Source organism: Dromaius novaehollandiae, chromosome 18 (genome assembly GCF_036370855.1).
Source record: "Dromaius novaehollandiae isolate bDroNov1 chromosome 18, bDroNov1.hap1, whole genome shotgun sequence".
NCBI lineage: Eukaryota > Metazoa > Chordata > Aves > Casuariiformes > Dromaiidae > Dromaius > Dromaius novaehollandiae.
This window is the reverse complement of record NC_088115.1, coordinates 16,393,903-16,414,960: the sequence shown is the minus strand read 5'-3', so window position 1 is coordinate 16,414,960 and position 21,058 is coordinate 16,393,903. Positions and strand designations below refer to the sequence as shown.

General features: G+C 73.9%; 1 protein-coding gene across 7 annotated transcripts; it reads right to left on the bottom strand.

The window, feature by feature from the left end:
* Positions 1-907: 907 nt before the first annotated feature.
* On the bottom strand, positions 908-20,701 carry CYTH1 (cytohesin 1). 7 transcript variants are annotated; one of them, XM_064522888.1, is made up of 13 exons: positions 20,580-20,701; positions 10,291-10,373; positions 8,703-8,767; positions 7,823-7,889; positions 7,484-7,602; positions 6,950-7,030; positions 6,382-6,494; positions 6,163-6,311; positions 5,953-6,065; positions 3,085-3,163; positions 2,796-2,867; positions 2,393-2,547; positions 908-2,182 (listed from the first exon to the last, which is right to left on the bottom strand). In XM_064522888.1, exons 1-13 carry the CDS (start codon positions 20,599-20,601, stop codon positions 2,104-2,106), a joined length of 1,197 nt encoding a protein of 398 aa, XP_064378958.1. In that variant the 5' UTR covers positions 20,602-20,701; the 3' UTR covers positions 908-2,103. The 7 variants fall into 7 exon arrangements, with proteins under 7 accessions (XP_064378958.1, XP_064378954.1, XP_064378956.1 ...); XM_064522884.1 differs by lacking the exon at positions 20,580-20,701 and adding an exon at positions 19,350-19,653 and having other exon boundaries at positions 3,085-3,161; positions 5,954-6,065; XM_064522886.1 differs by lacking the exon at positions 20,580-20,701 and adding an exon at positions 16,903-16,990 and having other exon boundaries at positions 3,085-3,161; positions 5,954-6,065.
* Positions 20,702-21,058: the final 357 nt, after the last annotated feature.

Here is a 21,058-nt window from a genome sequence, read left to right as displayed (position 1 = left end):
TGCCCCAGCCTGCCCCAGCTTCCCCTGCCCCATTGCCCCCAGCCCCATTGCCCCAGCCTGCCCCAGCTTCCCCTGCCCCATTGCCCCCAGTCTGCCCCAGCCCTGCAGGCCCCATTGCCCCCAGTCTGCCCCAGCTTCGCCTGCCCCATTGCCCCCAGCCCCACTGCCCCCAGCCTGCCCCATTGCCCCCAGCCCCATTGCCCCAGCCTGCCCCATTACCCCCCTGCCCCGTGGTCTCCAGTCCCATCACCCCCTGCCAGCCTGCTCCATCCCATCCTGCCCCATCGCCCCACCACACCTGCCCCATCACCCCCAACCCCGTTAACCCCAACCTCGTTAGCCCCAGGCCCTTGGCTCCCAGCCCCGACAGGCACCAACCACCGTCCGCAGCCCAACTGCAGCCAACTGCCGCAGAACCGCGGTGCAACTGCCGCAGAACCGCGGTGCAACTGCCGCAGAACTGCCGTGCAACTGCCGCGGCGGGGCCAGAGCTCCGGCCCCCGCCTCCCGCCCAGGCTCGGCGTCGCTGCGCCCCTCGTGCCGGGTGGGCGGCCGCGTCCCCTCCCCGCACCCCACCGCCCCGGCGCGACGCGGGATCGCCTCTGTGTTGATGCCCTAGGGCCCGGCCCATGCCAGGTCCGGTGCCCGCTCCCCGGGCACGGAGGGGCGAGGAAGGGCCCTTGGGGCGCGTGGGGCCGGCTCCCACATCCCTCCCTGGGGCACCCTGTGGTCCAGCACCCCTCAGACGAGGGCCGGGATGGGGATGGGGGCTGGCCGCGGCCCCTGCCCCCCAGGCGGGCGCCCCACTGCTCCCTCGCACCGGTGCAAGGGGCACCGCTGGGTGCTTCCAGCCCGCGCCGCCCTGCCCTGCCCGCACCCCACGCAGAGACCACACGAGCGCCAAGGCTGAGCGCAGGGTCGGTGTTTATTTGCTGCAGATCCTCAGTACTGGTTTACAAGGCCGTGGCAAAAAAAAAAAAAAAAAGTTAGAATCAGAATAAAAAATTCCTGCCACACCGCCGCCCTCCCGGAGAGAGGTCTCTGCACGGAGCAATGCCGACGTACAAAATAATCTAAAAGGAGAAAACTATACAGAAATATTTACACCTCTGATAAATAGACTAATACTGATCCAGGCGCCTCTCTCCGGGCCTGTGCGCGGCGGCGGGGGAGCAGGACGAGACGCGGGTGTTGGCACAGGCGGCGGCATCCCGCCGCCGGCCCCGGGGGCTCGTGCTGCAGGCGAGACGGCGGCCGCCCCGGCCCCGGGGATCCCCACCGTGGGAAGCGCGCCCAAGCCCGGCGGCAGCCGGCCAGGCCCTCACTGGGTGCTGCCCCTTGGACCCCGCGGCCGGGCCGGGACGCGGCGGTGCCCGGGGCCATGCCGGTGCCCGCCGTGGCGGTGACAAGCTCTGGTCCCGACCCCCGGGGCTGTGCCGCTCGGTGCGTCCCCCGGCGCGGGGAGGGAGCCCGGGACAGACCTGGCCCTCTACAACGAGGGCCGGGAGCGGTGCCTGCGCGGGGCTGTTTCCCAGCCACCCCCCGAAACCGCCGGGTGCCTGGAGCCGGGACGGGGTGCCCAAGTGCCCCAGGACCACGTGCTCCACGGGGCTCCCCGCACTGCCTCCGGCCCCCGGAGCGCGTCTGCCTCCCGCATGGCACCGCCCCGGGCATCCGGAGCGGGAAGGATGTCGACCGTGCCCCTGCCGGCTCCAGCATCGCCCGCGGGGCCGAGCGAGGCGGGGGGACAGCGCTCGCCCGCGGCCTCTCCCGTGCTGCAGCCAAACGCCGTGCAGAGCGGGCGAGCACCGGGGCTCCCTGCACGCCGGGACGGCCCGGCCCCAGCCCCGCTCGCACCCGCGGGGAGGCTGCTCTGCCCGCAGATGAGGTCCTGGGGACGAGGCAGTCCCGGCCCGGGGGCCAGACCCACCGAGACGCCCGTGCCCCCACCCGCCCCCATGGTAAAGAAACTGCGAAGCTGAAGCTAGGTCCTGGGCGAGGGGCCTGGCTGCAGAGCGGCCCCAGCCCCGCAGCGGGCTCGCTCCGTCTCCGGACGCCCGCGCTGCCCGGGACGCGCCGGTCTGGCAGGGCCAGCGAAGGCTGCTAGTGTCTCTTGGTGGAGGACACCTTCTTCTTCCGGGCAGCCAGCATCTCGTAGAAAGGGTCCCTGCTGATCGCTGCCCTGGCAGAGGGAACGAGGGCCGCCTTAGCCGCGCAGCCGGCAGGTCCTTCTGCCCCCCCGGGAACGGAGAGCCAGCTCCCCCCACCGCCCGCGGGGCACCCCGGCCCAGGGGAGCGCTGCCCTCCCCAGCGTGCGCGGGGCGGCAGCCAGGGCCCCTCCGCTCCCCGCCAGCCCCGTGCCCGGCCGTGGGCTCCCCGGGGCAGCACTCACTTGATGCACTTGATCCACTCCTCCTTCTCCTCGGGGGTGGGCGCGGAGATGCGGTACACCGTGTGGTTCCCTTCCACCACCCGCCCGTCCGCCTCCGTCTTGCAGGCCTTGATCACCTGGTCCTTGTTGTCGGGGATGTAGAGCTCGAAGCAGTTCTGCGGAGGGAGGAGACGGCTCAGAGACGGCCGCTGCCCTTCCCAAAGGGAGCCCGGGAGGGACGAGGCGCGAGCACGGGGGCTGCGGGTGCCCCCAACGCCTGGACGGGGATGGACCGTCGCCCGGAGCACCCCGGTACCCCGGCGGGATGCTGAGGCAGGCGGCCCTGGCCGGAGTCCTCCTCCCGGGCGCCGGGAGCTGCGGCACCCTCTTCTCCGCCACCCCCGGGGACCCCCCCAGGGCTCACCGGCTTCTTGGAGTCCTCCACCTCGCGGATGCTCAGGTTCTCCAGGGGGATGATGCCCCGCGGCTCTTTATCCTGAGGGGGCCGAGCAGAGAAGGGGTTCAGCGGCAGAAGCCCCCTCCCCGACCACCCCCGTGCACGGCCCCCCAGCGCTGCCCGGCCCCCGCGGTCCGCATCCCGCATCCCGCGTCCCTGCGGCCACCGGCACCCAGGGGGACCGCGGCCCACGCCGGTGCTCAGCACCCCAGGCGCGGGCAGGATGCGGCGTCCCTCCGGCCGCGGGGCCACTGACCGTGGTGTACTCGAAGTAGTAGAGGCAGTTGTCGGTCAGGATGAACCAGCGTCGCTTCCACGTCTTCACCCTGCCGCCTGGGAGCAAAGGGAGGCGGGTCGGCGCGGCCCCGGCGCCGGCGGGGGAACGCGGCACATGGAGGCTACGGCAGCGCTGGAGCCCGCGGCACGGACACACGGACACACAAGCACCCGGGCGGGCGCCGCGGCGGCAGCAGCAGCAGCAGGCAGCACAAACCACGGCGACAGGCCACGAGCGAGAGCGGAAAGCAGACGGATGAGGATGGAGGCGGAGGATGGCGAGGGCAGGGCCGGCCGGCGCCGAGCGGCTTCCGCGGAAAGCGCCGGGTCCCCGGGGGCCAGCGCGCCCCGAGCAAACGCGTCGGCGCGGTCACGGGGTTCGCGGCGAGGGAGCGCGGGGCTTTCCGGGGCGCAGCGCCTGCTCCGGCACCCCCGGCCCCGGGGCGTGCGGGTGCTCGGTTTGAGGAAGTTACGCAGCCTCCCCCCCCACCCAAAGGGAGAAGCCGGCTGCTCTCCAGGGCCGCGGCATCGCCGGACCCCGCTCCGGCATCCTGGGGCGCCGCGAGCACGGGAGAGCCCGGCTCCCCCCCGGCACGCTGCGGCTCGGCGTGGGAGCAGGCGGCAGCAGGGACACGCGGCGGCACCGCGGGTGCGCTGGGGGACGGGCTCATGTCCCCAGCCCAGCCTGGCTGCGGCAAAGGCAGACCCCCCCCCCCAAAGACCCCTGCCTGCTCCTCGCCCCCTTAACCCGGCTGGAGCTGGACCCCCAGCCCTCACCCCCGTGCCAGCGTTTCCCAGGAGAAAAAGGCCCTGTGCCCCCCCGGAGCCAAGCAGCCCTTCCCACCCAAACCCCGGTGTGACCCTCCCCAGCCCCGTGGTGCTGTCCCCCCACCCAGCTCGCGCCTGGCACCCCCGGGCCCCGGCCGGGAAGGGCCGTGGGGCGCCCGGCTGCACAGGCGGCTCAGGGCGGGGGGGCTCCAGGGGCTCTGGGGCCCCCTCTCCCACGGGCCGTGCTGGCCTGGCCCCGGGGGGGCGGGGGGAGCGCTGCCGAGCAGCTCCTCTGGCCCCTCCAGGCACGTGGCGCCCGGGCTGGGGGCCCTTCCCGAGGACACCCCAAACACCCCCCCGGGCGCCGTCCCCCCGCAGCGCCGGGGCGAAGGGCCGAGCCCCCGCGGGGCCAAGCACGGAGGCGGCTGCCCCGGACTCGTCCCCCCGGCCCGGGAGCGTTCTGGGGGCCGGGGCAGTGGAGGGGGCGGCGGAGGGGGGGCCCCGGGGAGCGCTCGGCGCCGATGAGGCCCCCGGCCAGCGTCCCTGTCCTGGGCGGCTGCGGGGAGCGGGTGCCCCCGGGGCAGGCGAGGTCCCGGGGCGGTGCGGGGCGGTGCGGTGGGTTAGCAGCAGCAGCAATGAGACTAATCACCAGCAATTAAAAACGAAAAGGAAAGAAATCAAGGAAGCCCCAGCGGCGTGAGCGGAGCGGGGAGAGGGGTACGTACCTCCTGGAGTTGGGGGAAGGAAAGGAAGAGCCAAAATCATGGAAACATACAAATGAGGGAGAAAAGAAAATTAAAAAAAAAGGAAAAAAAAAAAAAAGGAAACCCCAAAGAACTCGCCCCCCCTCGCCCCGCGCGGGCCAGCAGGGCGGGACGGCAGCGGGGAGCCGCGAGGGGCGGCCGGAGCAGGGGCACCGCCGCGGCCTGGCTCGCTGTGGCTCTGCGGGACCGGCCCCCCCGCCGGGGTGGGGGCCCTCCCCGGGGGGGCCGGAGGAGGGCAGGGAGGCCCGGGGCTCCCGACCGCGGAGCCCTTTGCGGGACGCGCGCCCCCCTGGCCGCCCCGTTAGCGGGGCTGGAGGCGAGGCAGCCGCGGGCGCAGGGATGCTCCGACGTCCCCTCCGACCTCCCAGCTGCAAGCGGCCCCGGCACGGGCGGGAGGTGACCTGCCCTCGCACCGGTCCCTTCTGCCACGTGCTGGGCAGCGGGGCAGGGCTCTGCTCCAGCCAGAGCACGCGGAGGCCTAAGGCCCCTCTCCCGCCCCGGGGGGGTGGCGATACAGCAGAAACACCCCCCAGTTAGCGGACGGCGGGCCAAGGCCGGCGAGAGCCCCGGGGAAAGGGGCTGCTGGAACTGGCTCCTGCCAGCACCCGCCTGCCTCCCCGTCCTCGCTCAACCCAGGCGGAAAGTTCCCTAACAGCTGCCGAGATGAGAAGCCGCAGGAGCCAAGGCGCGGGGCACGGCTCGTGGTCTGCGAGCGCCGGGGTCTGCGGTGGGGCCGCGGGGATGCCATGCACGCTGCCTGCACGTGGAGCCGGGATGCGGGGTGGTAATGCTGTGGGAAGGTGCGGCGGGGACCGGTCTGCGGCATGGAGGGGGACGCACGCAGCCTGGGCAGCTCGCCGTTCGCTCCCCGGGGCCCGCTCCGACAGGACGCGGCCTGGCCGTGACGTGGTGGCGCGAAGGGCCTCGCGGTCTCTGTGCTCGGACACCAGGCCCCGGTACCAGCTCTGCGCCCCAGCACTCGCCCGTCCTACGGCGGGCAGCGCAGGCAGAATCTCCCGGGAAGCCTGCCTGGCCCCACCGCGGGGCCCCGCCAGCCGCGGCTCCGGTCCTGCCGACGAGCCCGGGGAGACGGAGGGCTGCTGGGCGTACGGACACCTTCCCCGCGAGCTGAGCCCGTGTCTGCAGCCCCCGCCCCCCCGCAGAGCCGCACTCCGGAGCTGGGCCGGGCGGCGAGGTGCAGGCAGCCCGGCGCCGGGTCCTGCTTCCAGGCAGGTGGCTTGCGCCCACGGCCCAGCTCCATCCCCAGCGGAGAGCTTGTCCTCCCCGGGCCGCATCCTCTCCTCCGCCAGCACTCACCTAGCTTCAGGAGCCAGCCCTCCCGGTCGGGGTTGAAGAAGGTGTGGGTGAGGTCATTGCCGTCATCCTCGGGGATTTTGAAGGGTTCGTTCTTGATGCTTTCATAGAGATTCTGATAGAGACACATGGTGTCACCTCTGCCCCTCGGGAGCCCTGCGAAAGGCCGGCTCTGCACCCCAGTCCCTGGCCCCCTGCGCCCCATCCCTCACCCTGAGCAGCTCCTCAGGTAGGTCCCCCCCGTCGTTGATGCCTCGGTTCATGGCAATGAAGCGCTCCGCCGTGGGCTTGTCCTTGACGTTGGGGTTGTGCAGGCTGGTGTTCAGCATGATGATGGCGAAGGAGAGCACGTAGCAGGTGTCTGCAGGGACAGCGGGGAAGTCAGCGGCAGTGCCGGACCGCTGGGGGAGGGCGCCGGGGCAGCCTCTCACCTGTGGACTGGAAGACCCCGGGGTTGCACTGGCAGTACCGCTGGGCGAACGCCTCCATCATCCGGTCGATCTTCTGAGCCTCCCCAGGCAGCCGGAAGCTCCACAGGAACTGCCTGCGAACAGCGAGGTGTCCCCTGCTTTAGGGACTCCAGACCCACGCGCCCGCCGGCCCTGCGCACGCCGCTACGTCCCACCGCAAGCCCTTCGCCTGCCCCCCCAGCCGGGTGCGGGCAGCGCCCCGTGGGGCACGGCGCAGCCCCAGCCCCAGCCCCAGCCCCTGCCCCTGCCCCTGCCCCTGCCCCAGCCCCAGCCCCAGCCCCTGCCCCAGCCCCTGCCCCTGCCCCTGCCCCAGCCCCAGCCCCAGCCCCTGCCCCAGCCCCAGCCCCTGCCCCTGCCCCTGCCCCTGCCCCTGCCCCTGCCCCAGCCCCAGCCCCTGCCCCTGCCCCTGCCCCAGCCCCTGCCCCTGCCCCTGCCCCTGCCCCTGCCCCTGCCCCAGCCCCAGCCCCTGCCCCAGCCCCAGCCCCTGCCCCAGCCCCAGCCCCTGCCCCTGCCCCTGCCCCTCGCTCACCGCAGGGCCTGCACGAGGTTGAGGTCGGTGAACTCGTGCAGCTCCACGAAGGCATGCAGAACTTGGATGTTGAACTCATCCCTGCGGGAACAAAGCCAGGGCACGAGGGATGCCTCATCAGCCAGTCCTGTGACTGCCGAGCTGCACGAGGGCCCCATCTCCCCCTGCCCTGTCCCAGACTCTGCTTGTTCGCGGGTGGGAAACCTACAGCTTTGCCCCAGCCCTGGTCCTGGGCTGGTTTGCGTGCACATGCCTTCCGCAAGCGCCGGCTACAGACCAGAGAGCCCACCAGCCAGCCCTGGCACTCAGCAAGGGGCTGGCACGAAAGGCTTGTGCCACAGCAGGCCAGCGGCCCCGTGTCCTGCTCGGGACCTGCAGCCAGGCCCCACCGGCTCATAGGACGTGCCTGCGACCCTGTGCCTGCGCTCAGCCGGCAGGGCTGCCCAGGGAGCTCGAAAAGCTGCTGCGTCTCATCTGTCGCGTTGTGACCCTGACGCCGGGACACCCGGGAGACCCGTTCCCGGCCCAGCGTACCTCTCGCCCAGGTAGTCGCCGATGGCCGTCTTGTTGAGGCCCTCCCCCTTGTAGAGGAACTGAGCGATATCCTCGCACGTGTTCTTCAGCAGGTCGTTCTCGATCAGGAACTGGATGCCCTGGAGCAGTGCAAGAGGTGCTGCTCACCCACCAACCCACTCCCCGCTTCCCCAGGCGCTGGCTCTGCCCCCAGCTCAGGGAGACGGCTAGGCGCCCCGAGCACGAAGCAAGCGGAGCCCCAGCAGCGCCCCATCCCCAGACGGGCCGACGAACGCCTTTTCCACGTGGCCCTGTTTGCAGCCTGGTCCTCCACCGCTGCCCGGCACACCCCAGCAGTACCTTCTTGGGATCCATGTTGAACTTCTTCCTGCCCATCGCCACCTGCTTGTTCCTCTGCATGTTTTTCCTGCGAGGCACAAAACAGCTCTGGGTGCCGAGGAAAGACCTGGCTTCCAGCTGCTCCCGCACCCCTCGGGCAGAAGGTCAGTGTGGACGTGAGAGCGCACCGAGCTCCTCCAGCCGGCCCTGACCCCCAGCACCGAAGCCGGGCACAAGCTGCCGCACGGAGGGCAGCACACTCCCCCCACGTCAAGCTGCCGCGCGGAGGGCAGCACACTCCGCCCCACGTCAAGCTGCTGCGTGGAGGGCAGCACACTCCGCCCCACGTTTCTGTCCAGCTCCGCAGCAGCACGGCGCTGCCGCCAGCCTGCTGGGCCCCAGAGCAAAGCTGCCGCCGAGCCGAGCCCAGGCCAGGCCGGGGGTGACCACGTGCAGAGAGCATCCCCACGGGACCCTCTGCGTGGGGAGAGGCCGGGCAGGCCCCGGCAGCGCTCTGGGGAGAGCAGCCTTTATGCCCCAGTGGGGCCAGCGTGAGGGTGACTGGGAGAGACGCTGCGAGTCGGCTCCCATCGGCTGTCAGGGCCCCTAATCCCACGCCGGCACCAGCTCAGAATAACAAAGTCAGACAGTCTCTGTGGCCAGACAGGGGCTGAGGCTTGGAAAAACAGACCTAGAGCAGCCATTCAGGCTGGGATCCTGTTGCCGCACCAAGGAATTAAGAGTGCCTGGGAACGCCACCCGCACCGGCACGCGTGGGACGGGCTGCGCCGCGGGCAGGCCGGTGCCCAGGGCGGCCTCGCTGCAGGGGAAGGTGCTTGGCGGAGGCCCCGGTCTGCCAGGGACCGGTGCTGCGGCGGTCCTGTGACGGCAGAGGACTCACCTCTCCTCCGTGGACCCCAGGTTCTCGATCTCATTCGTCACTTCTGCTATCTCATCTTTCAGCCGCTGAGGGAAGAGACATGAGCTGAGACAAGAGGTGCCTCCCCTTGCAAACCCGCCCGGTTCTGGGCAGTGAGGGGCCCAGGAGCTCCCCTCCCTCCCACATCCAAGAGCAGGCAGGATATCCCCACGGATCGGGACTCGACGGAGGCAGGAATGAGCCCAAGGGCGCCCAGCAATGAGACCCGGGGATCTGAAGGTCAGGCATCCCAGCTCCGAGCCAGTATCCTGTGGCCATTCCCCATCCAGAGGCCCAGACGGACCCTCCTCCCCCTGCCCCGAGCACTGCCCTGCGGCTGAACCGGCTCCTGGGGCATTTGGCACGAGGGAGCTGGCTGCACCCATTGCTAATCCCCCCGCAGCACCACCGCGCAGGAAGGAAGGGATTCGGAGGTTAACAGAATTACCTCCTAATCCCTTTAGATCATGCCCAGCATATGGCAGTAATTAGCCTCTGCTGCCTTAATCACGGGCATGATGGACGAGTGTCCCAGATGAGCGCTGACCCCGCAGTCATTTGCCAGGGCAACGGCCTGGCCCAGAACCGCGGCCCCTGCCCGTGCCAGGGAGGGGACGGCCCGGGAGACGCCAACGCCTCGGGGCAAGGCGCGGGGAGGTGCCAAGCCCAGGGCTCCGCAGGGCACAGGGAAGAGCCGCTGCCCTCTCTGCCCTGCAGGACAGGCTGGGGCCTACGTCCCCCGCAGGGACCCTCTCCCCAGCCTGCCAGGGCCTTGCAGCAGAGAGCCACCGCCACGAGGAAGCAGGGGGACAGATCGCGGGCTCCCTGCAGCAGCTGCTGGAGTCCCCCCACGGGCCCAGCTCTCCCTGCCCCGCATTTCCAGCAGCTCCAATTTTCTGCCCCAGAAATTCCGGGAGAGCCTCCGTGGGCCGCGAGGAGCGGCAGCGCCGGCAGGGCAGGGGGACGGGAGCACAGGCGGGAGCGACAGCCGACCCGCGCCCCTGCTGCAGGCCCGCTCCCGCAAGGGCTCCGCGGGTCTCCGGCACCCCGTGCCAAGCGGGGCCGGACACTTCCAGCTGCTTCGGGCGGGAATGGGACCAGCGGCCCCATGCTCCCCCCGAGGCCCCGCTCCAGAGGCCGAGCACCAAAAGCCGGGCTGGGGTGGCCCCGCAGCAGCAAAGCAGGGGGGTCCCCGCAGCTCCGGTCCTCCGGGCCAGCACATCCTCGGTCTGGGCCGGGCAGGGAGGCCCCAAGGGTCCCACCGAGCAGCCAGCCCCACAACCACCCCTTCCCCATCGCTCCTGCGGAAGCGGCAACGCGGCCGGGACAGGCAGGACAGCCCCGAGCCAGGCAGCCTCTTCCCCCGGCAGGGCAGGGAACGGCTCGCGGGGCCCCTGAGCGGTTTCTCACCCTCCCCCTTCCCAAGAGCCACGTAAAAGACCCCGAACAGGGCTGCGCATGGTCCTGCGCGGCGACACGTGCTGCCTCCCACGGAGATAACCCCGCGCGGGAGGCTGCCGAGGCAGGGGCCACGTCCAAGGAGGCACCGCCCCGGCCCTCGGCGCCGTACCTGTATGTCAGCCAGCAGCTCCTGCTTGCGGCGACGGATGTTCTCCAGCTCCTGGCACTCCTCCGGGGTCAGGTCACTGGGCACTGGGAGGAGACAGGGCCAGGTTAGCACACGCGGCCTGGAGAAACCGTCCCCGGTCACGGCCGGGCCAGCGCCAGGCTCCCCGTCCGCGTCCACGCGCCGCCCTCTGCTCTCAGCAGAGCTGCTGGGTCGCCGGAGGACGGGGGCCGCCGGGGGCCCCTTCCAGCCCCGCACGGCAGCGCAGGGGGTGCCGATGCCCCCGCCGGCGCGCGAGGAATGCAACGGCCACACGCATTCCTACCGCCGAGCAGCGAGCGGCCGCGGCGGGGGAGCGGGCTCCGGCCTGGCGCTGCCGGAGCCCTGCTGATTCAGCCGGCCGCGACCGGGGCGCAGGGACGGGCGCGGGATCGGGCGAGCCCAGCCCCGCCGGCAGCTCTCCCCCACGCGCACCCCCCCCTCGGCAGGGCGGCGTGATGCAGCCCCCGGGGACCTGCTCCAGCCCTCCGGCAGCGCAGCGCTGCAGAAGGCAGCACCAGGGCGGGGGGGGCGGGGGGGCCCCGGCCCTGGCAGAGAGCAGCCGGCAGCCCCGAGGGGCAGCAGTGGGAGTCCGGCACGGGCGGTCTCGAGGAGGGCGGCGAGCTCCGCACACAACAAGGGCCCATTGTACCACGGCCGGACAGAAAAGCCAAACAACAGGGCTGCAGCTTCATGCTGTGCTGCGGCTTTCACACTGGGGCAGGAGCCTGAGCTGGGGCAGGACCCCGAGCTGGGGCTGGGTAGAAGCCCGGGGCAGGGGCAGGAGCCTGCAGCTGGGGCAGGAGCAGGACCCCAAGCTGGAGCTGGGCAAGAGCCTGGGCCCTGGGCTGGGGCTGGGCAGGAGCCAGAGGCAGAAGCAGGACCCTGAGCTGGGGCAGAAGCAGGAGCTCAGGGCAGGAGCCCGGGCTGGGGCCAGGCAGGAGCCAGGGCAGGAGCAGGACCCTGAGCTGGGGCTGGGGCAGAAGCCTGGGGATGGGGAAGGGGCTCAGTGCAGGACCCTGAGCTGGGGCTGGGGCAGAAGCCTGGGCTGGGCAGGAGCCAGGCCCAGCACTGGGGCTGGGCTGGAGCCTGGGCCCTGGGCTGGGGCCGGGCAGGAGCCAGGGCAGGAGCCAGAGGCAGAAGCAGGACCCCACGCTGGGGCTGGGCAGGAGCAGAAGCCCAGGGCAGGAGCAGGAGCCTGGGCTGGGGCTGGGCAGGGGCAGGGGCCTGCAGCTGGGGCAGGAGCCCGGGCCCTGGGCTGGGGCCGGGCAGGAGCCAGGGCAGGAGCAGGAACCCGAGCTGGGGCCGGGCAGGGGCAGGAGCCCGGGCTGGGGCGAGGCAGGCGCCGGGCCCCGGGGCTGCACCGCCCGCGCACGGAGGCGGCAGCGCCCGCAGCCACCGCCCCCGCGGCGGCTCCGCTCCCAGCCCAGGCCCGGGCCCGGCCCCCGGCGCCCGCCCCGTCGCAGGACCGCGCTCCGCCCCGGCCGCCCCCGCCGCGCCCCCCGCCCGCACTCACCGGCCCGGAGGGAGCCCCGCGCCCCGCAGAGCGGCGCTGCCCGGCGGCTGCGCCCCGCCCGCCCCGGCCCGGCCCGGCCCGCTCCGCCCCTCCCACCGCCCCGGCCCGGCCCGGCCCGGCCCTCCCCGGCCCGGCCACCGCGCCGCTGCAGCGAGCCTCGCCGGGCGGGGGGCGGCTCCGGGGCATCGCCCCTGCTAAGGCCGACGGCCCCCCGGGGGGAAGCGACCCCCGGGGGAAGGACCACGGCCCCCGGGCGCCGGGAGGTGGACGGAGGAGGCCGGCAGCCTCCCGCCACGCCGCGCACAGTCCTGCCTTTTCCCGTGTACTGCCTCACCGCGGCCCGGCGCACCGCGCAGTTAACCGCCCGGCAGCCCGGCTCCGGCAGCAGCCGCAGCCCGCGCAGTCGCGCCGCGCTGGGCCATCGCCCCTCCGCGCCGGGGCGAGCTCCGGAGGGGACCGGCTCCGCGCCGCCCGAGCAGCCCTCCTGCACAGCTGCCGCCCTCCGAATTCATCCTCCTCGACCGCAGGCGACGGAGCCGAACGCGCCCTTCCGGACAAAGCTCGCCCGCATCTGCGCGGCGACATTAATACCACCCTGCGGCTGTGCGCGCGGCGAGGCGCCTCTCTCCCCCGCCGACACGTCATCCTGGAGGGCCAGACCCGGGGCTGGCAGGCAGCACGCGCCGGCCGGCCTCCTCCGCTCCCAGCTCGCGAGCTCCGCAGCTCGCGGGAGAGATTCCTGGTGTTCTCCGGCACGTGACCCCTCACTCCGCGCCGTTAAATAGCATCCCATCGCCGTTAATTCCTGTCCCCAAGGTCACCCCGGTGCTCCTGCAGCTTTCCCAGCCTTGTCAACAGACTACGCCTCCCAGCTCTGTCATCGGGTTTCATGAGCTCACTCGCACCCCACACCAAGGTCGTTCGCCAAAACGCAAGGTCCCTCCAGGCAGCAACGTGAGAAGAACCCGGCGGAGGCTTCCCCACGGCCCGGCCCTTCCTGGCCCTCCCGCGACACGGGTGGGCACGTCTGCCCCTGCGTCCTCGCCACCCACCGGGGCCAAACACCCCGAGCTTCACCCGGTGCAGCGTGAGCCACCAACCTCCCTGCTCCGGGCTGTGGGACAGGGGTCGGGCAGGTCTCCGACGACCCACGGTCTCCTCCGTCCGAACGCTTTTTCTTTGCTCCGTCAAGGCCCCAGGTGCCGTCACAGCCCCAACAACAGGTCTCTAGGCCGCGGCTCCCCACCTCTGCCCGCTCTGCTCTCCCCACTCGCTGGCAGCGGGCGCGGACTCACCCGAAGCGCTTCCCCCGGGCGCCGATCCCGAGCCTCTCCCGAGCCTCTCCCGCCCGGGATGCAGAAGCCCTGTCCCCCTCCCAGATGTACTTGTATCCAGCTGACCCACGTCCTTTCGGACCAGCGCTGTCCCTAACCCAGCACCATTCCTCCCCGAGCTGCTTCCCTCCTCGTTCAGGGTCACATGCCTCCGGGGCAGTTTTGATCACAAACACCGAATCTCCGCACTCAGCACTGTTTCCTCGCTGTGCTCGGGGTTTCTGAGCAGCTTCCTCCTTCACAGCAGGCCCCCGCGCAAAGGTCATTGTCACCCTGGAGCTTGCGACACGATCCCTCCCGACTCGGCCGGAGCACTTCCCAATATCTCCGGCATCAGACGCTAGGAAGTATGAATCAGACCCCCAAGTCACGGGACCAGCTTAAAAGTTACTTAACCTTAAAATACCGGGGGCATTGTCCGACTTACTGACGCGCCCAAGTCGCTTCCCGGCGTTCCTTCCCGCCACCGGGAGCGGGACCGCTTCCCGGCCGAGCGCAGCCCCCTTCCCGGGTGCCGGCCCCGCGCACCGCTCCCCGCCGCGGCCGGGCCCGGCGGCACGACCAGGCTCGCTCCCGCACGGCTGGGCTTAACTACATGGGAGCTGCCAGACGCGAGAGACCCTACGCCCCGAGCCGCCGCGTGTCCCGGGTGGAAGGGAGCCGCCTCCCCTCGCGCGCCTCGAGACCCCGGGGCGGCCGGGGCCCCGCCGCCGCCCGAGCCGCGCTCGCAGAGCCCTGGTGACGCGGGCGCAGCCGTGTCGGCGCGGCGGAGAGGAAGAGAAACCCCCGACGCAGCGCTTTGCTCGGGGAGGGGAGGAGGGTGTCAGCCCTCCCCGGCAGCCGCAGGGCGCCTGCTCCCCGCGGTGCCGAGCCCAGCGGAGACGCGCCCGGGGCCGGCTCGCGGCAGAAGGGCAGGGGAGGGGGAGACAGGCTGCCCCGCTGCAGCCTGCCCCGAGGGCTGGGGCAGCGACCGGCTGGGCTGCGGGGAGGGGGCTGCTGCGCAGCGGCAACGGCTGCACCGAGCAGGGTGCCGGGCCCCAGCCCACGCGCCGGGCTGCACGCCGGCCGGAGGCTTCCCTGCACAAGCGCACGGGTTTTGGGCTGTGCACCGCCGCCCCGTCCTCCACTCGCTGGGGATGGGGAGTCGCTGCATCGGGCCCCAGGCCGAGCGCCTGCGCCTGCCCACGGGCACGCGGGGGGGGAGCCAGGGCCGCGCCGGCTCCCCGGGACGTCAGAGATGGCCAAAGCCCGGCCCCCCCCCGGCAAGTGCCGGGCGCTCCCCACCCCAAGCCACCAGAGCCACCCATGCCGGTGACACCCAGACCGCAGCACGCAAGGGGCCGGCCCTGCCCGCCTCCACCTCGCCCCGTCCCTCGGGGCCGGACTCACCGCTGCCCTCCACCCTGAGGACCATCCTGGCCACTCCGGCGGGCTGCGGCCCCGACGTCCGAATCCGCGGCACCCGCCTGCCCAGGGCTCCAGGACGGGCTGCTCTTGGGGCACCTGCCCTCCCCGGTGCTTCCCGGAGTGAGTCAGGGCCGCGCGGGGCCAATGAGCTCCGGGGCCGAGTCGGGCGTCACCCCGGCCTCGCCGGAGCCTGCAGCCGGCATCTCCGGCATCGGCACCACCCTGTTCCTGCCGCCGCCGCAAGCCGGGGCCCGCCAGCGCCTTAACTCCTCTGCTCCCGGCCGGCGCCCGCAGCCCCACGGCCGGGCTCCCCTCCCGGTCCTGCGCCCGGGGCTGCAGGGAGCAGAGGAGACGCGTCAGCTCCGACCCCTCCGGATGCAGCGGGGTCCCTGCCTCCCGCGGCCTCACCGAGCAGGCAGCCGGCGGGAGCCAGCGCGGCCCGGCCCTTCCTTCCTGCCGGGACACAGCCCACCCCGGCGCGTCCCCGACCCGCTGCGCCGATGCCGCGGCCCCCTCCCCTCTCCTCCCCTCCGCCGGCCCAGCGGACCCCCAGACCTGCCCGGCATCAGCCGGCGCGCGGGTCCCCTCCCGCCTCCCCGAGCATCCCGCTGCCGAGCTCGTGCCCTGTGCACGACGCCTGGCCCGCGGCAGTGCCGGTCCGCAAGGACCGAGCGGCATGGAGCGCCGCGCGGATGGGCCGCCGGCACCTGCTGCCCTCTGCACACTGCGGCAGCCCCGGAGCCGGGCTGACCAGAACCGGACCAGAACCACGGCTCGGTCCCGGACTCGGACGGCCCTGCACCGGGCTGCGGGAGCGGCGAGCTCCGGGGTCTGCCGTGCCCGCGGGAGGTCACTGCCCGGCGGCTCCCCCCTGCTCCGGGCAGCACCTCCGCACGGATACCACCGCTCGGGGCGGGACCGCTGGGCGCGGGGTGCCGGGAGCCAGCCGGCAGCGCCCGGACCGGGAGCGAACCCTTGGCACCTCCCCGTCCCACCGTCGGCTGGGGAGGCCGCGGGAATCTCGTCTGCGTTGACTCAGCTAAATCCTGCTCCACCGCATGCAAGATGGGAAAACAGCACCTGATAACGCCGAGCGCCCAAAGCGCTGCCCGCGGCCCCCTCGCCTCGAGACCCCCCAGGAACCGGGGAGAAGGGCTTGAAAAGAGCCTCAAAACGCTCCCCCAGCCCAAAGCCGCGCTCGCAGCCCACCCTCCCACGGGCCCTGGCTCACGCCGTGCCCAGCGGGGCCGGAGGGGCAGCGCGGGGGAGCCGGCACGGGGCAGCCACGCTCCCCCCGGGGTGCCCGCCCGCTCCCCCCGGGGCGCCCAGCCCCGACGAGGGGCACGTGGGGCCCCGGGCGCTTCCTGCCCCCGTCCCCGCGCCACCACATCCTGTTTGCACGGGCTCTGCACATCCTGGGTTGCGTCAGCGCCGTCCCTCCCCGCGACGGGTCGCGAGAAGACTTTGGGGACCCGAGCGCTGGCCAGGGCCCCCGGGCTGCTCCCAGCCGCAGGGGGCAGCCGGCCCCGACGCCTCTGCTCCTCCGTGGGGCACGCGGGCCTGGGGGCTCGGCCGTGCCCGTCTGCAGCCCCGCGGCCCCCCGGCCCGGGCCCGCGCGCCCCTCGCTGCCCCTCGGCTCCAGCCCCAGCGCTTCTGTCCTGCGCTCAGGCTGGAGAGGGAGCTGCAGCCTGCCGCGGGGCCGCATCCCCCGCACGGGCGCGGGGCTGGCAGGAGGTGGTCTCACACCCCCGGCTCCCGCCTTACCGCCGCCCTCCGCGGTCCCGCGCTCGAGGAGCGGGAACCTGGACATCGGCAGGTCCCACGAGCTGCCAGCCCCAGGAGGCAGCCCCGACGCGCAGCGCTGCCCTGCGCAGACCCCGGGTGGGAGCACAACATCCCCCGGGCTGTTCCCGCAGCCCCGTCGCGCCTGCCCCGGCCCTGGAGCGGGCCACAGCGAGGGCTGCTCAAGGCAGGGCTCGGGGAAGGGGGCGAGGAGCCGGGGCAGGACGCGCGGTGGCCACGCACGAGCTGCGCTGGGCCGTCCCTGCCCTGCCGGCGCTGCCGCAGCCTCCCCAGCACCCTTCGCCCTGGCCAGGCGCCCGGCACCGGCGTGGGGGCAGCGCCGAGCGAGGCAGCCCGGCACCCAGCCGTCCTCCGAGGGCTCAGGGCCCCGGCCCGGGGAGGAGGCGGCGAGGACGCGAGCACTCTCCGTGCCGCCGTCGGCGAGAGCCATATGGAGCCGGCGCCGTGGGCACCGCCGCGTCTCCCCGGGAGCCGGGGATCCTGCGCGGAGCGGAGCGGAGGGGGCGAAGCGCCTACCTGCCTTGGCGGCCGCGGAGGGGCACAGGAAGGCCTGGAAGCTGGAGGCGCAGAGCTCGCTGACCGTCCCCATGCTGCAGGGGTCCCGTGCGGGGGCCGCCGGCTCCAACTGCAGAGGACGGAGCGGCAGGCAGGAGCGGGCAGGGGCCCGGCAGCCCCCCGCCGCCGGCGCAGAGCCCGGGCAGCGGGACCCCTGTGCCGGGGGCTCCCGGGCGGCGGCAGCTGCCTCTTGGCGCTGGGCAGGGAGAGGCGGCGGATTCCCCGCTCCGGCTGGAGCAGCAGGAACGAGACTCTGGCAACCGGGAGCTCCCAGCTGGAGAAGCCCACGCGCCGCCGCAGCCAATCCCCGCCGCCCGCCCGCAAACGAAGCCGCCGGCGCTCCCGCGGCCCCCGGCCGCTCAGAGCTGCCCGGAGGACGATCCGCCGGGGAGCTTCCCTCCGTGCCCCACGGCTCGCCGGCGCGCTGCCCCCCGCCAGCCCCTTGCCCCCACGGGCGGCCGGCGGCGGGATATTTTTAGAGCGGTTTTATCCCTCCGTATTAGAGCTCTAAGCATCGAGCGAGCCGGCGGTTGCGTAGCAACCCTCGCTGCATAAAGGGAAGGTGCATAAAAAGACACGGCGCGGGCTAAGGCGATAAGTGGGGAGCAGGGGGATGGGGGCCGCGGCGGGGCCGGGCCGCGAGCCGCTCCCCGGGCACCGCCCCGACAGGCTGGGCCCGTCCGGGTGCCTCCTGCACGGGCAGGCCTTTCCCTCCGCCGCCGGCGCCCGGGGCCAGGGCGGGCGGGGGACGCGCCGCGGCTGGAGGCGCCTTCGGCTCCGCTCCCGCGCGGGGTCCGGGCGGCCGGGGGGCTCCCGCGGCGGGGATGCGGGCGGCTCGCCCCTGCGTCCCCAGCCTGCCGAGCCCCCGCGGGCGCCCAACGCGACCCGAACCGGACGGACGGCCTTGTCGCCCAAAGCAGGAGCGGTTCCCCGGTGCAGGGCACGGCCGTGAGGGGCAAACGCCAGAGCAGAGCCCTGTGGACACCCCGCCGCCGGCGCTTGGTGGCAGGGAGCCGGCGAACGCTGCCAGCCCCGCTCGACGATGGATGCACGGAGCCGGGCAGGCAGGAGCCCGGAGGGAGAGCCGGGGCGGCGCGGAGGGGCCGGCCGGGAAGCTCCGCAGGGAGCCGTCGGCACGCGGCGCCTGCGCTGACCCGGAGGAAGAGCCGAGGCCAACGGCTGCTCCCGGGAGGCCGGCGCGGGGCTCCCCGGCTTACGCGACTGACCTTCGGCTGCCACGCGGCTCCCCCTCCCCAGAGGCCCCCGCGGCCTCCAGCAGCGCCGGAGGCGAAAGGGCAGCGGGAGAGGAGCGGCGGCAAGCTGCTGACAGCAGCGCTGGCTCCAGGCCCCGATCCTCCAGCCCGCCGGAAAACCGTGCTCTGGATAACAACCCTCCCGGAGAACTTGGGAGCTCGGCTTAACACGACCCGGACGGCGACGCGCGCCTGAAGCCGCCGACGGCCCCAAACGGCGGCTCCGAGACACGTGTCCCCGCCGGCGCCCGTGACGTGCGACTGCAGCCGCCCTGCGCTCCCGAGCACCAACCCGAGCAGAGGAACCAGCTCGCGCCTCTCCCGCGGCACCGCGGCCCCGCTCACCCCGCGCCGGGCCAGGGCCTGCACGGATCCTCCCGTTTCCCCGGCGCCGGCACGAGAACCAGGCAGGGAGCGCAGACGGACGCTTTGCCGTCAGCTCGGCACGGCAGCGCACACGGGCCCGGCACCACACCGGGGCTCCCGTGGCGTCTCCCGCGGTCTCCTTGGTGCCGGGCCGCCTCCAAGGGACGTGCCGGGGCCTGCCCGGCCCGTGGGAAATGGCTCTGCGAGCCGGCAGGGGTGCGGGGAAGCCCCTGCCCTGCCGCCGGCCGGGATCCCGCCGTCCTGCCCTCCTTTCGGTGACCTCCGGCACCTCGTCCCCCTCCCGGCACCGGCCGCCCGCCCCAGACAGCGAGGCCCCCCGAGCCCAAGCCGCTTTGCAGGAGGCTGCATCAGCCCTGCTTAGAGAAATCCCTTAATCCCCAGCCCAGAGTGAACGGTAATCCCTGGGGTGCAGCGGGATTACTGCCGCTGCCTGATCCCCCTCGTCCCGAGGTCTGGGGAGGCCCGAGCCGAGGCGGGACCCAGCTCGGGACACGGGTGACCCCAGAGGCAGGTCGGGATTGGGCCGATCAGCAGGGGCCGGAGCAGCCACCGCGTCCTTGGCCCAGGCGATTCCCTGCCGAGATACCTCCTCCCGCCAGCGATCCTGCCGGCCGCCGCAGCATCTCTGGGGCCCCGCCGCGTTCGCCGCCCGCTATCACCCCACTCCGCCCCAGGGACGGCTCCCGCTCCCCACGGGGGGATGCCGAGACGGGGGTAGGAGCGGCGGGGAGAAGGCGGAGAGCCCGCAGCCGCGCCGTCACCGCTTACCCGGGACCTGTGCTCCACCGAGGCAGGCGGCGAGGCAGAAACCCGCGTCAGCACAATCCCTCCAGCGAGAGCCTTCCCCAAGGGCTCCCGCCGTGCCGGGAGGCCCCGGCGGCTCGTCTGCTGCAAAACCAACAGCGCCCGGGGCCTCGGGGACCGCGCCGGGACCTGCACGCCGCGACGCCCCTCCTGGCACGGCATTGCCGAGCGGCGTGGGCTTGGCGGCAGCCGCGCTGCCCGTCCCGTGCAGCACCCCGAGGCCGAGCAGCTCGGTCGGCAGGCGGTTTTCCATGCTGGAAAACCCGGGGCATCTCGCAGCCGGTTCCAGGGAGAACCGGGCGGCTGCTCCCGGGATCCGTCCCCGCGGCGCTCTCCGGCTAACGGGCCGCCTTCGCGCCGGTGCAGCCGGGCGCCCTGCGCTCGTGCCTTATCGCGGCGGCCGCTCCGAGGGCAGGACGCGGCAGCCTCCTAATCTGCGCGACGCAGCTGCGCGGGCAGAAGAGCGGCCGGGGCCGGGGGGGGCGACAGGCCCCGACCACCGCCGCCGAGCCCAAGCGGGGCCCAGGGTGGCCGCGGCCCCTGGAAGGACGACGGCGCCGGGCGGGAAGGGGCTGCGGGCGAGAGGGCGGAGGAGGGCCGGGGACGGCCGAGGCGCCGGGGGCTTCCCCGGGGCACCGGGCTGCGGGAAAACGCCGGGGAAGAGAGGCGGCCGCTCCCGCGGGGGCCCCGCTCCCCTCGCCGGCTGCGGCGCCCGCAGCTCTCGGTTCCGGCAGCCGCTTCCGCGCCGCTGCTTCCTCCGCCCGGCGCCGCCGGCTCCTCGCTCCGCTGCACCTGCACCTGCCAGCGGGGCCCGGCCCGGCGCCCCCCGGCCGGCACCGCCGAGCGGGAGCCGCCCCGACGCCGCGCACGCGGCCGCCGCAGCCCCGGAGCCTCCCGGGGAGGGAGGGAGGGAGGCGGCCCCGCCGCACCGACGGGCACGGCCGGGCAGGGCAGGCCCCGGCCCCGCCCAGGGGCCAAAGCTCCGGCTGGATGCGGCTCCGGCCCCGCTGCCGCACCCCGCCGCGGCCCGGCCCGACGCTTCCCCTCCCCGAGGCTCCTCCCGGCCCCGGCCCCGGCCCGCCCCACCGGGCTCCCCCCGGCCCCGGCCTCCCCTCCGCGGCTCGCGGCCGCCCCCCGCCCCGTCCCAGCCGCGTCCCGCCCGGTCCGGTCCCGTCCCGTCCCGTCCGCGCTGACCGTAGCCGCCCTCCTCGTCCATGCTGCCGCCGGCGCCGCTCCGGTGCCGCCCGCGTGACGGGGCGGCGCTGAGGCCGCCACGGGCGAGGCCATGGGGCGGCGGCACGTGACGCGGCGGCACGTGACCCAGGCGCGGGCGGCGCCACCTCCCGGCACCGCCCCGCGCTCCCGGCGCCCCCCCCCCCGCCCCGGTCCCCGACCCCCGGTGCCCCCCCCGGTGCCCCCAGGCCAGGCAGTTCACCACCTCCGTTGCTTTATTGCACCGCGATCTCGGCGGCAGGCGGGGGCGGTGCCCGCCGCAGCTCGGTGCCCCCCCCACGCGGGGCACCGCACCCCCCCCCACTGCCGCCACCGCGTGACACAGATGCCCCTTCCCCCCCCCGGTCCGGTAGGTGCCGTGGGCCCGTACGTAGCGGAGACGATGCAGCGGTGCCGGCTGCAGCCTGCGCCCCACGGCGCCGGGGGGGGGGGGGGCAGCA

What these genes read in the sequence shown, in the direction of transcription:
- CYTH1 (XM_064522884.1), bottom strand. Translation starts at nt 19,638, where the DNA reads ATGGAAAACCGCCTGCCGACCGAGCTGCTCGGCCTCGGGGTGCTGCAC. An exon ending in AGCTGCTGGCTGACATACAG is followed by an intron (nt 8,768 to 10,290) that starts GTACGGCGCCGA and finishes CTCTTCCCTCAG; the next exon opens with CGGCTGAAAGATGAGATAGC. An exon ending in CTGGGGTCCACGGAGGAGAG is followed by an intron (nt 7,890 to 8,702) that starts GTGAGTCCTCTG and finishes TGTGCCTCGCAG; the next exon opens with GAAAAACATGCAGAGGAACA.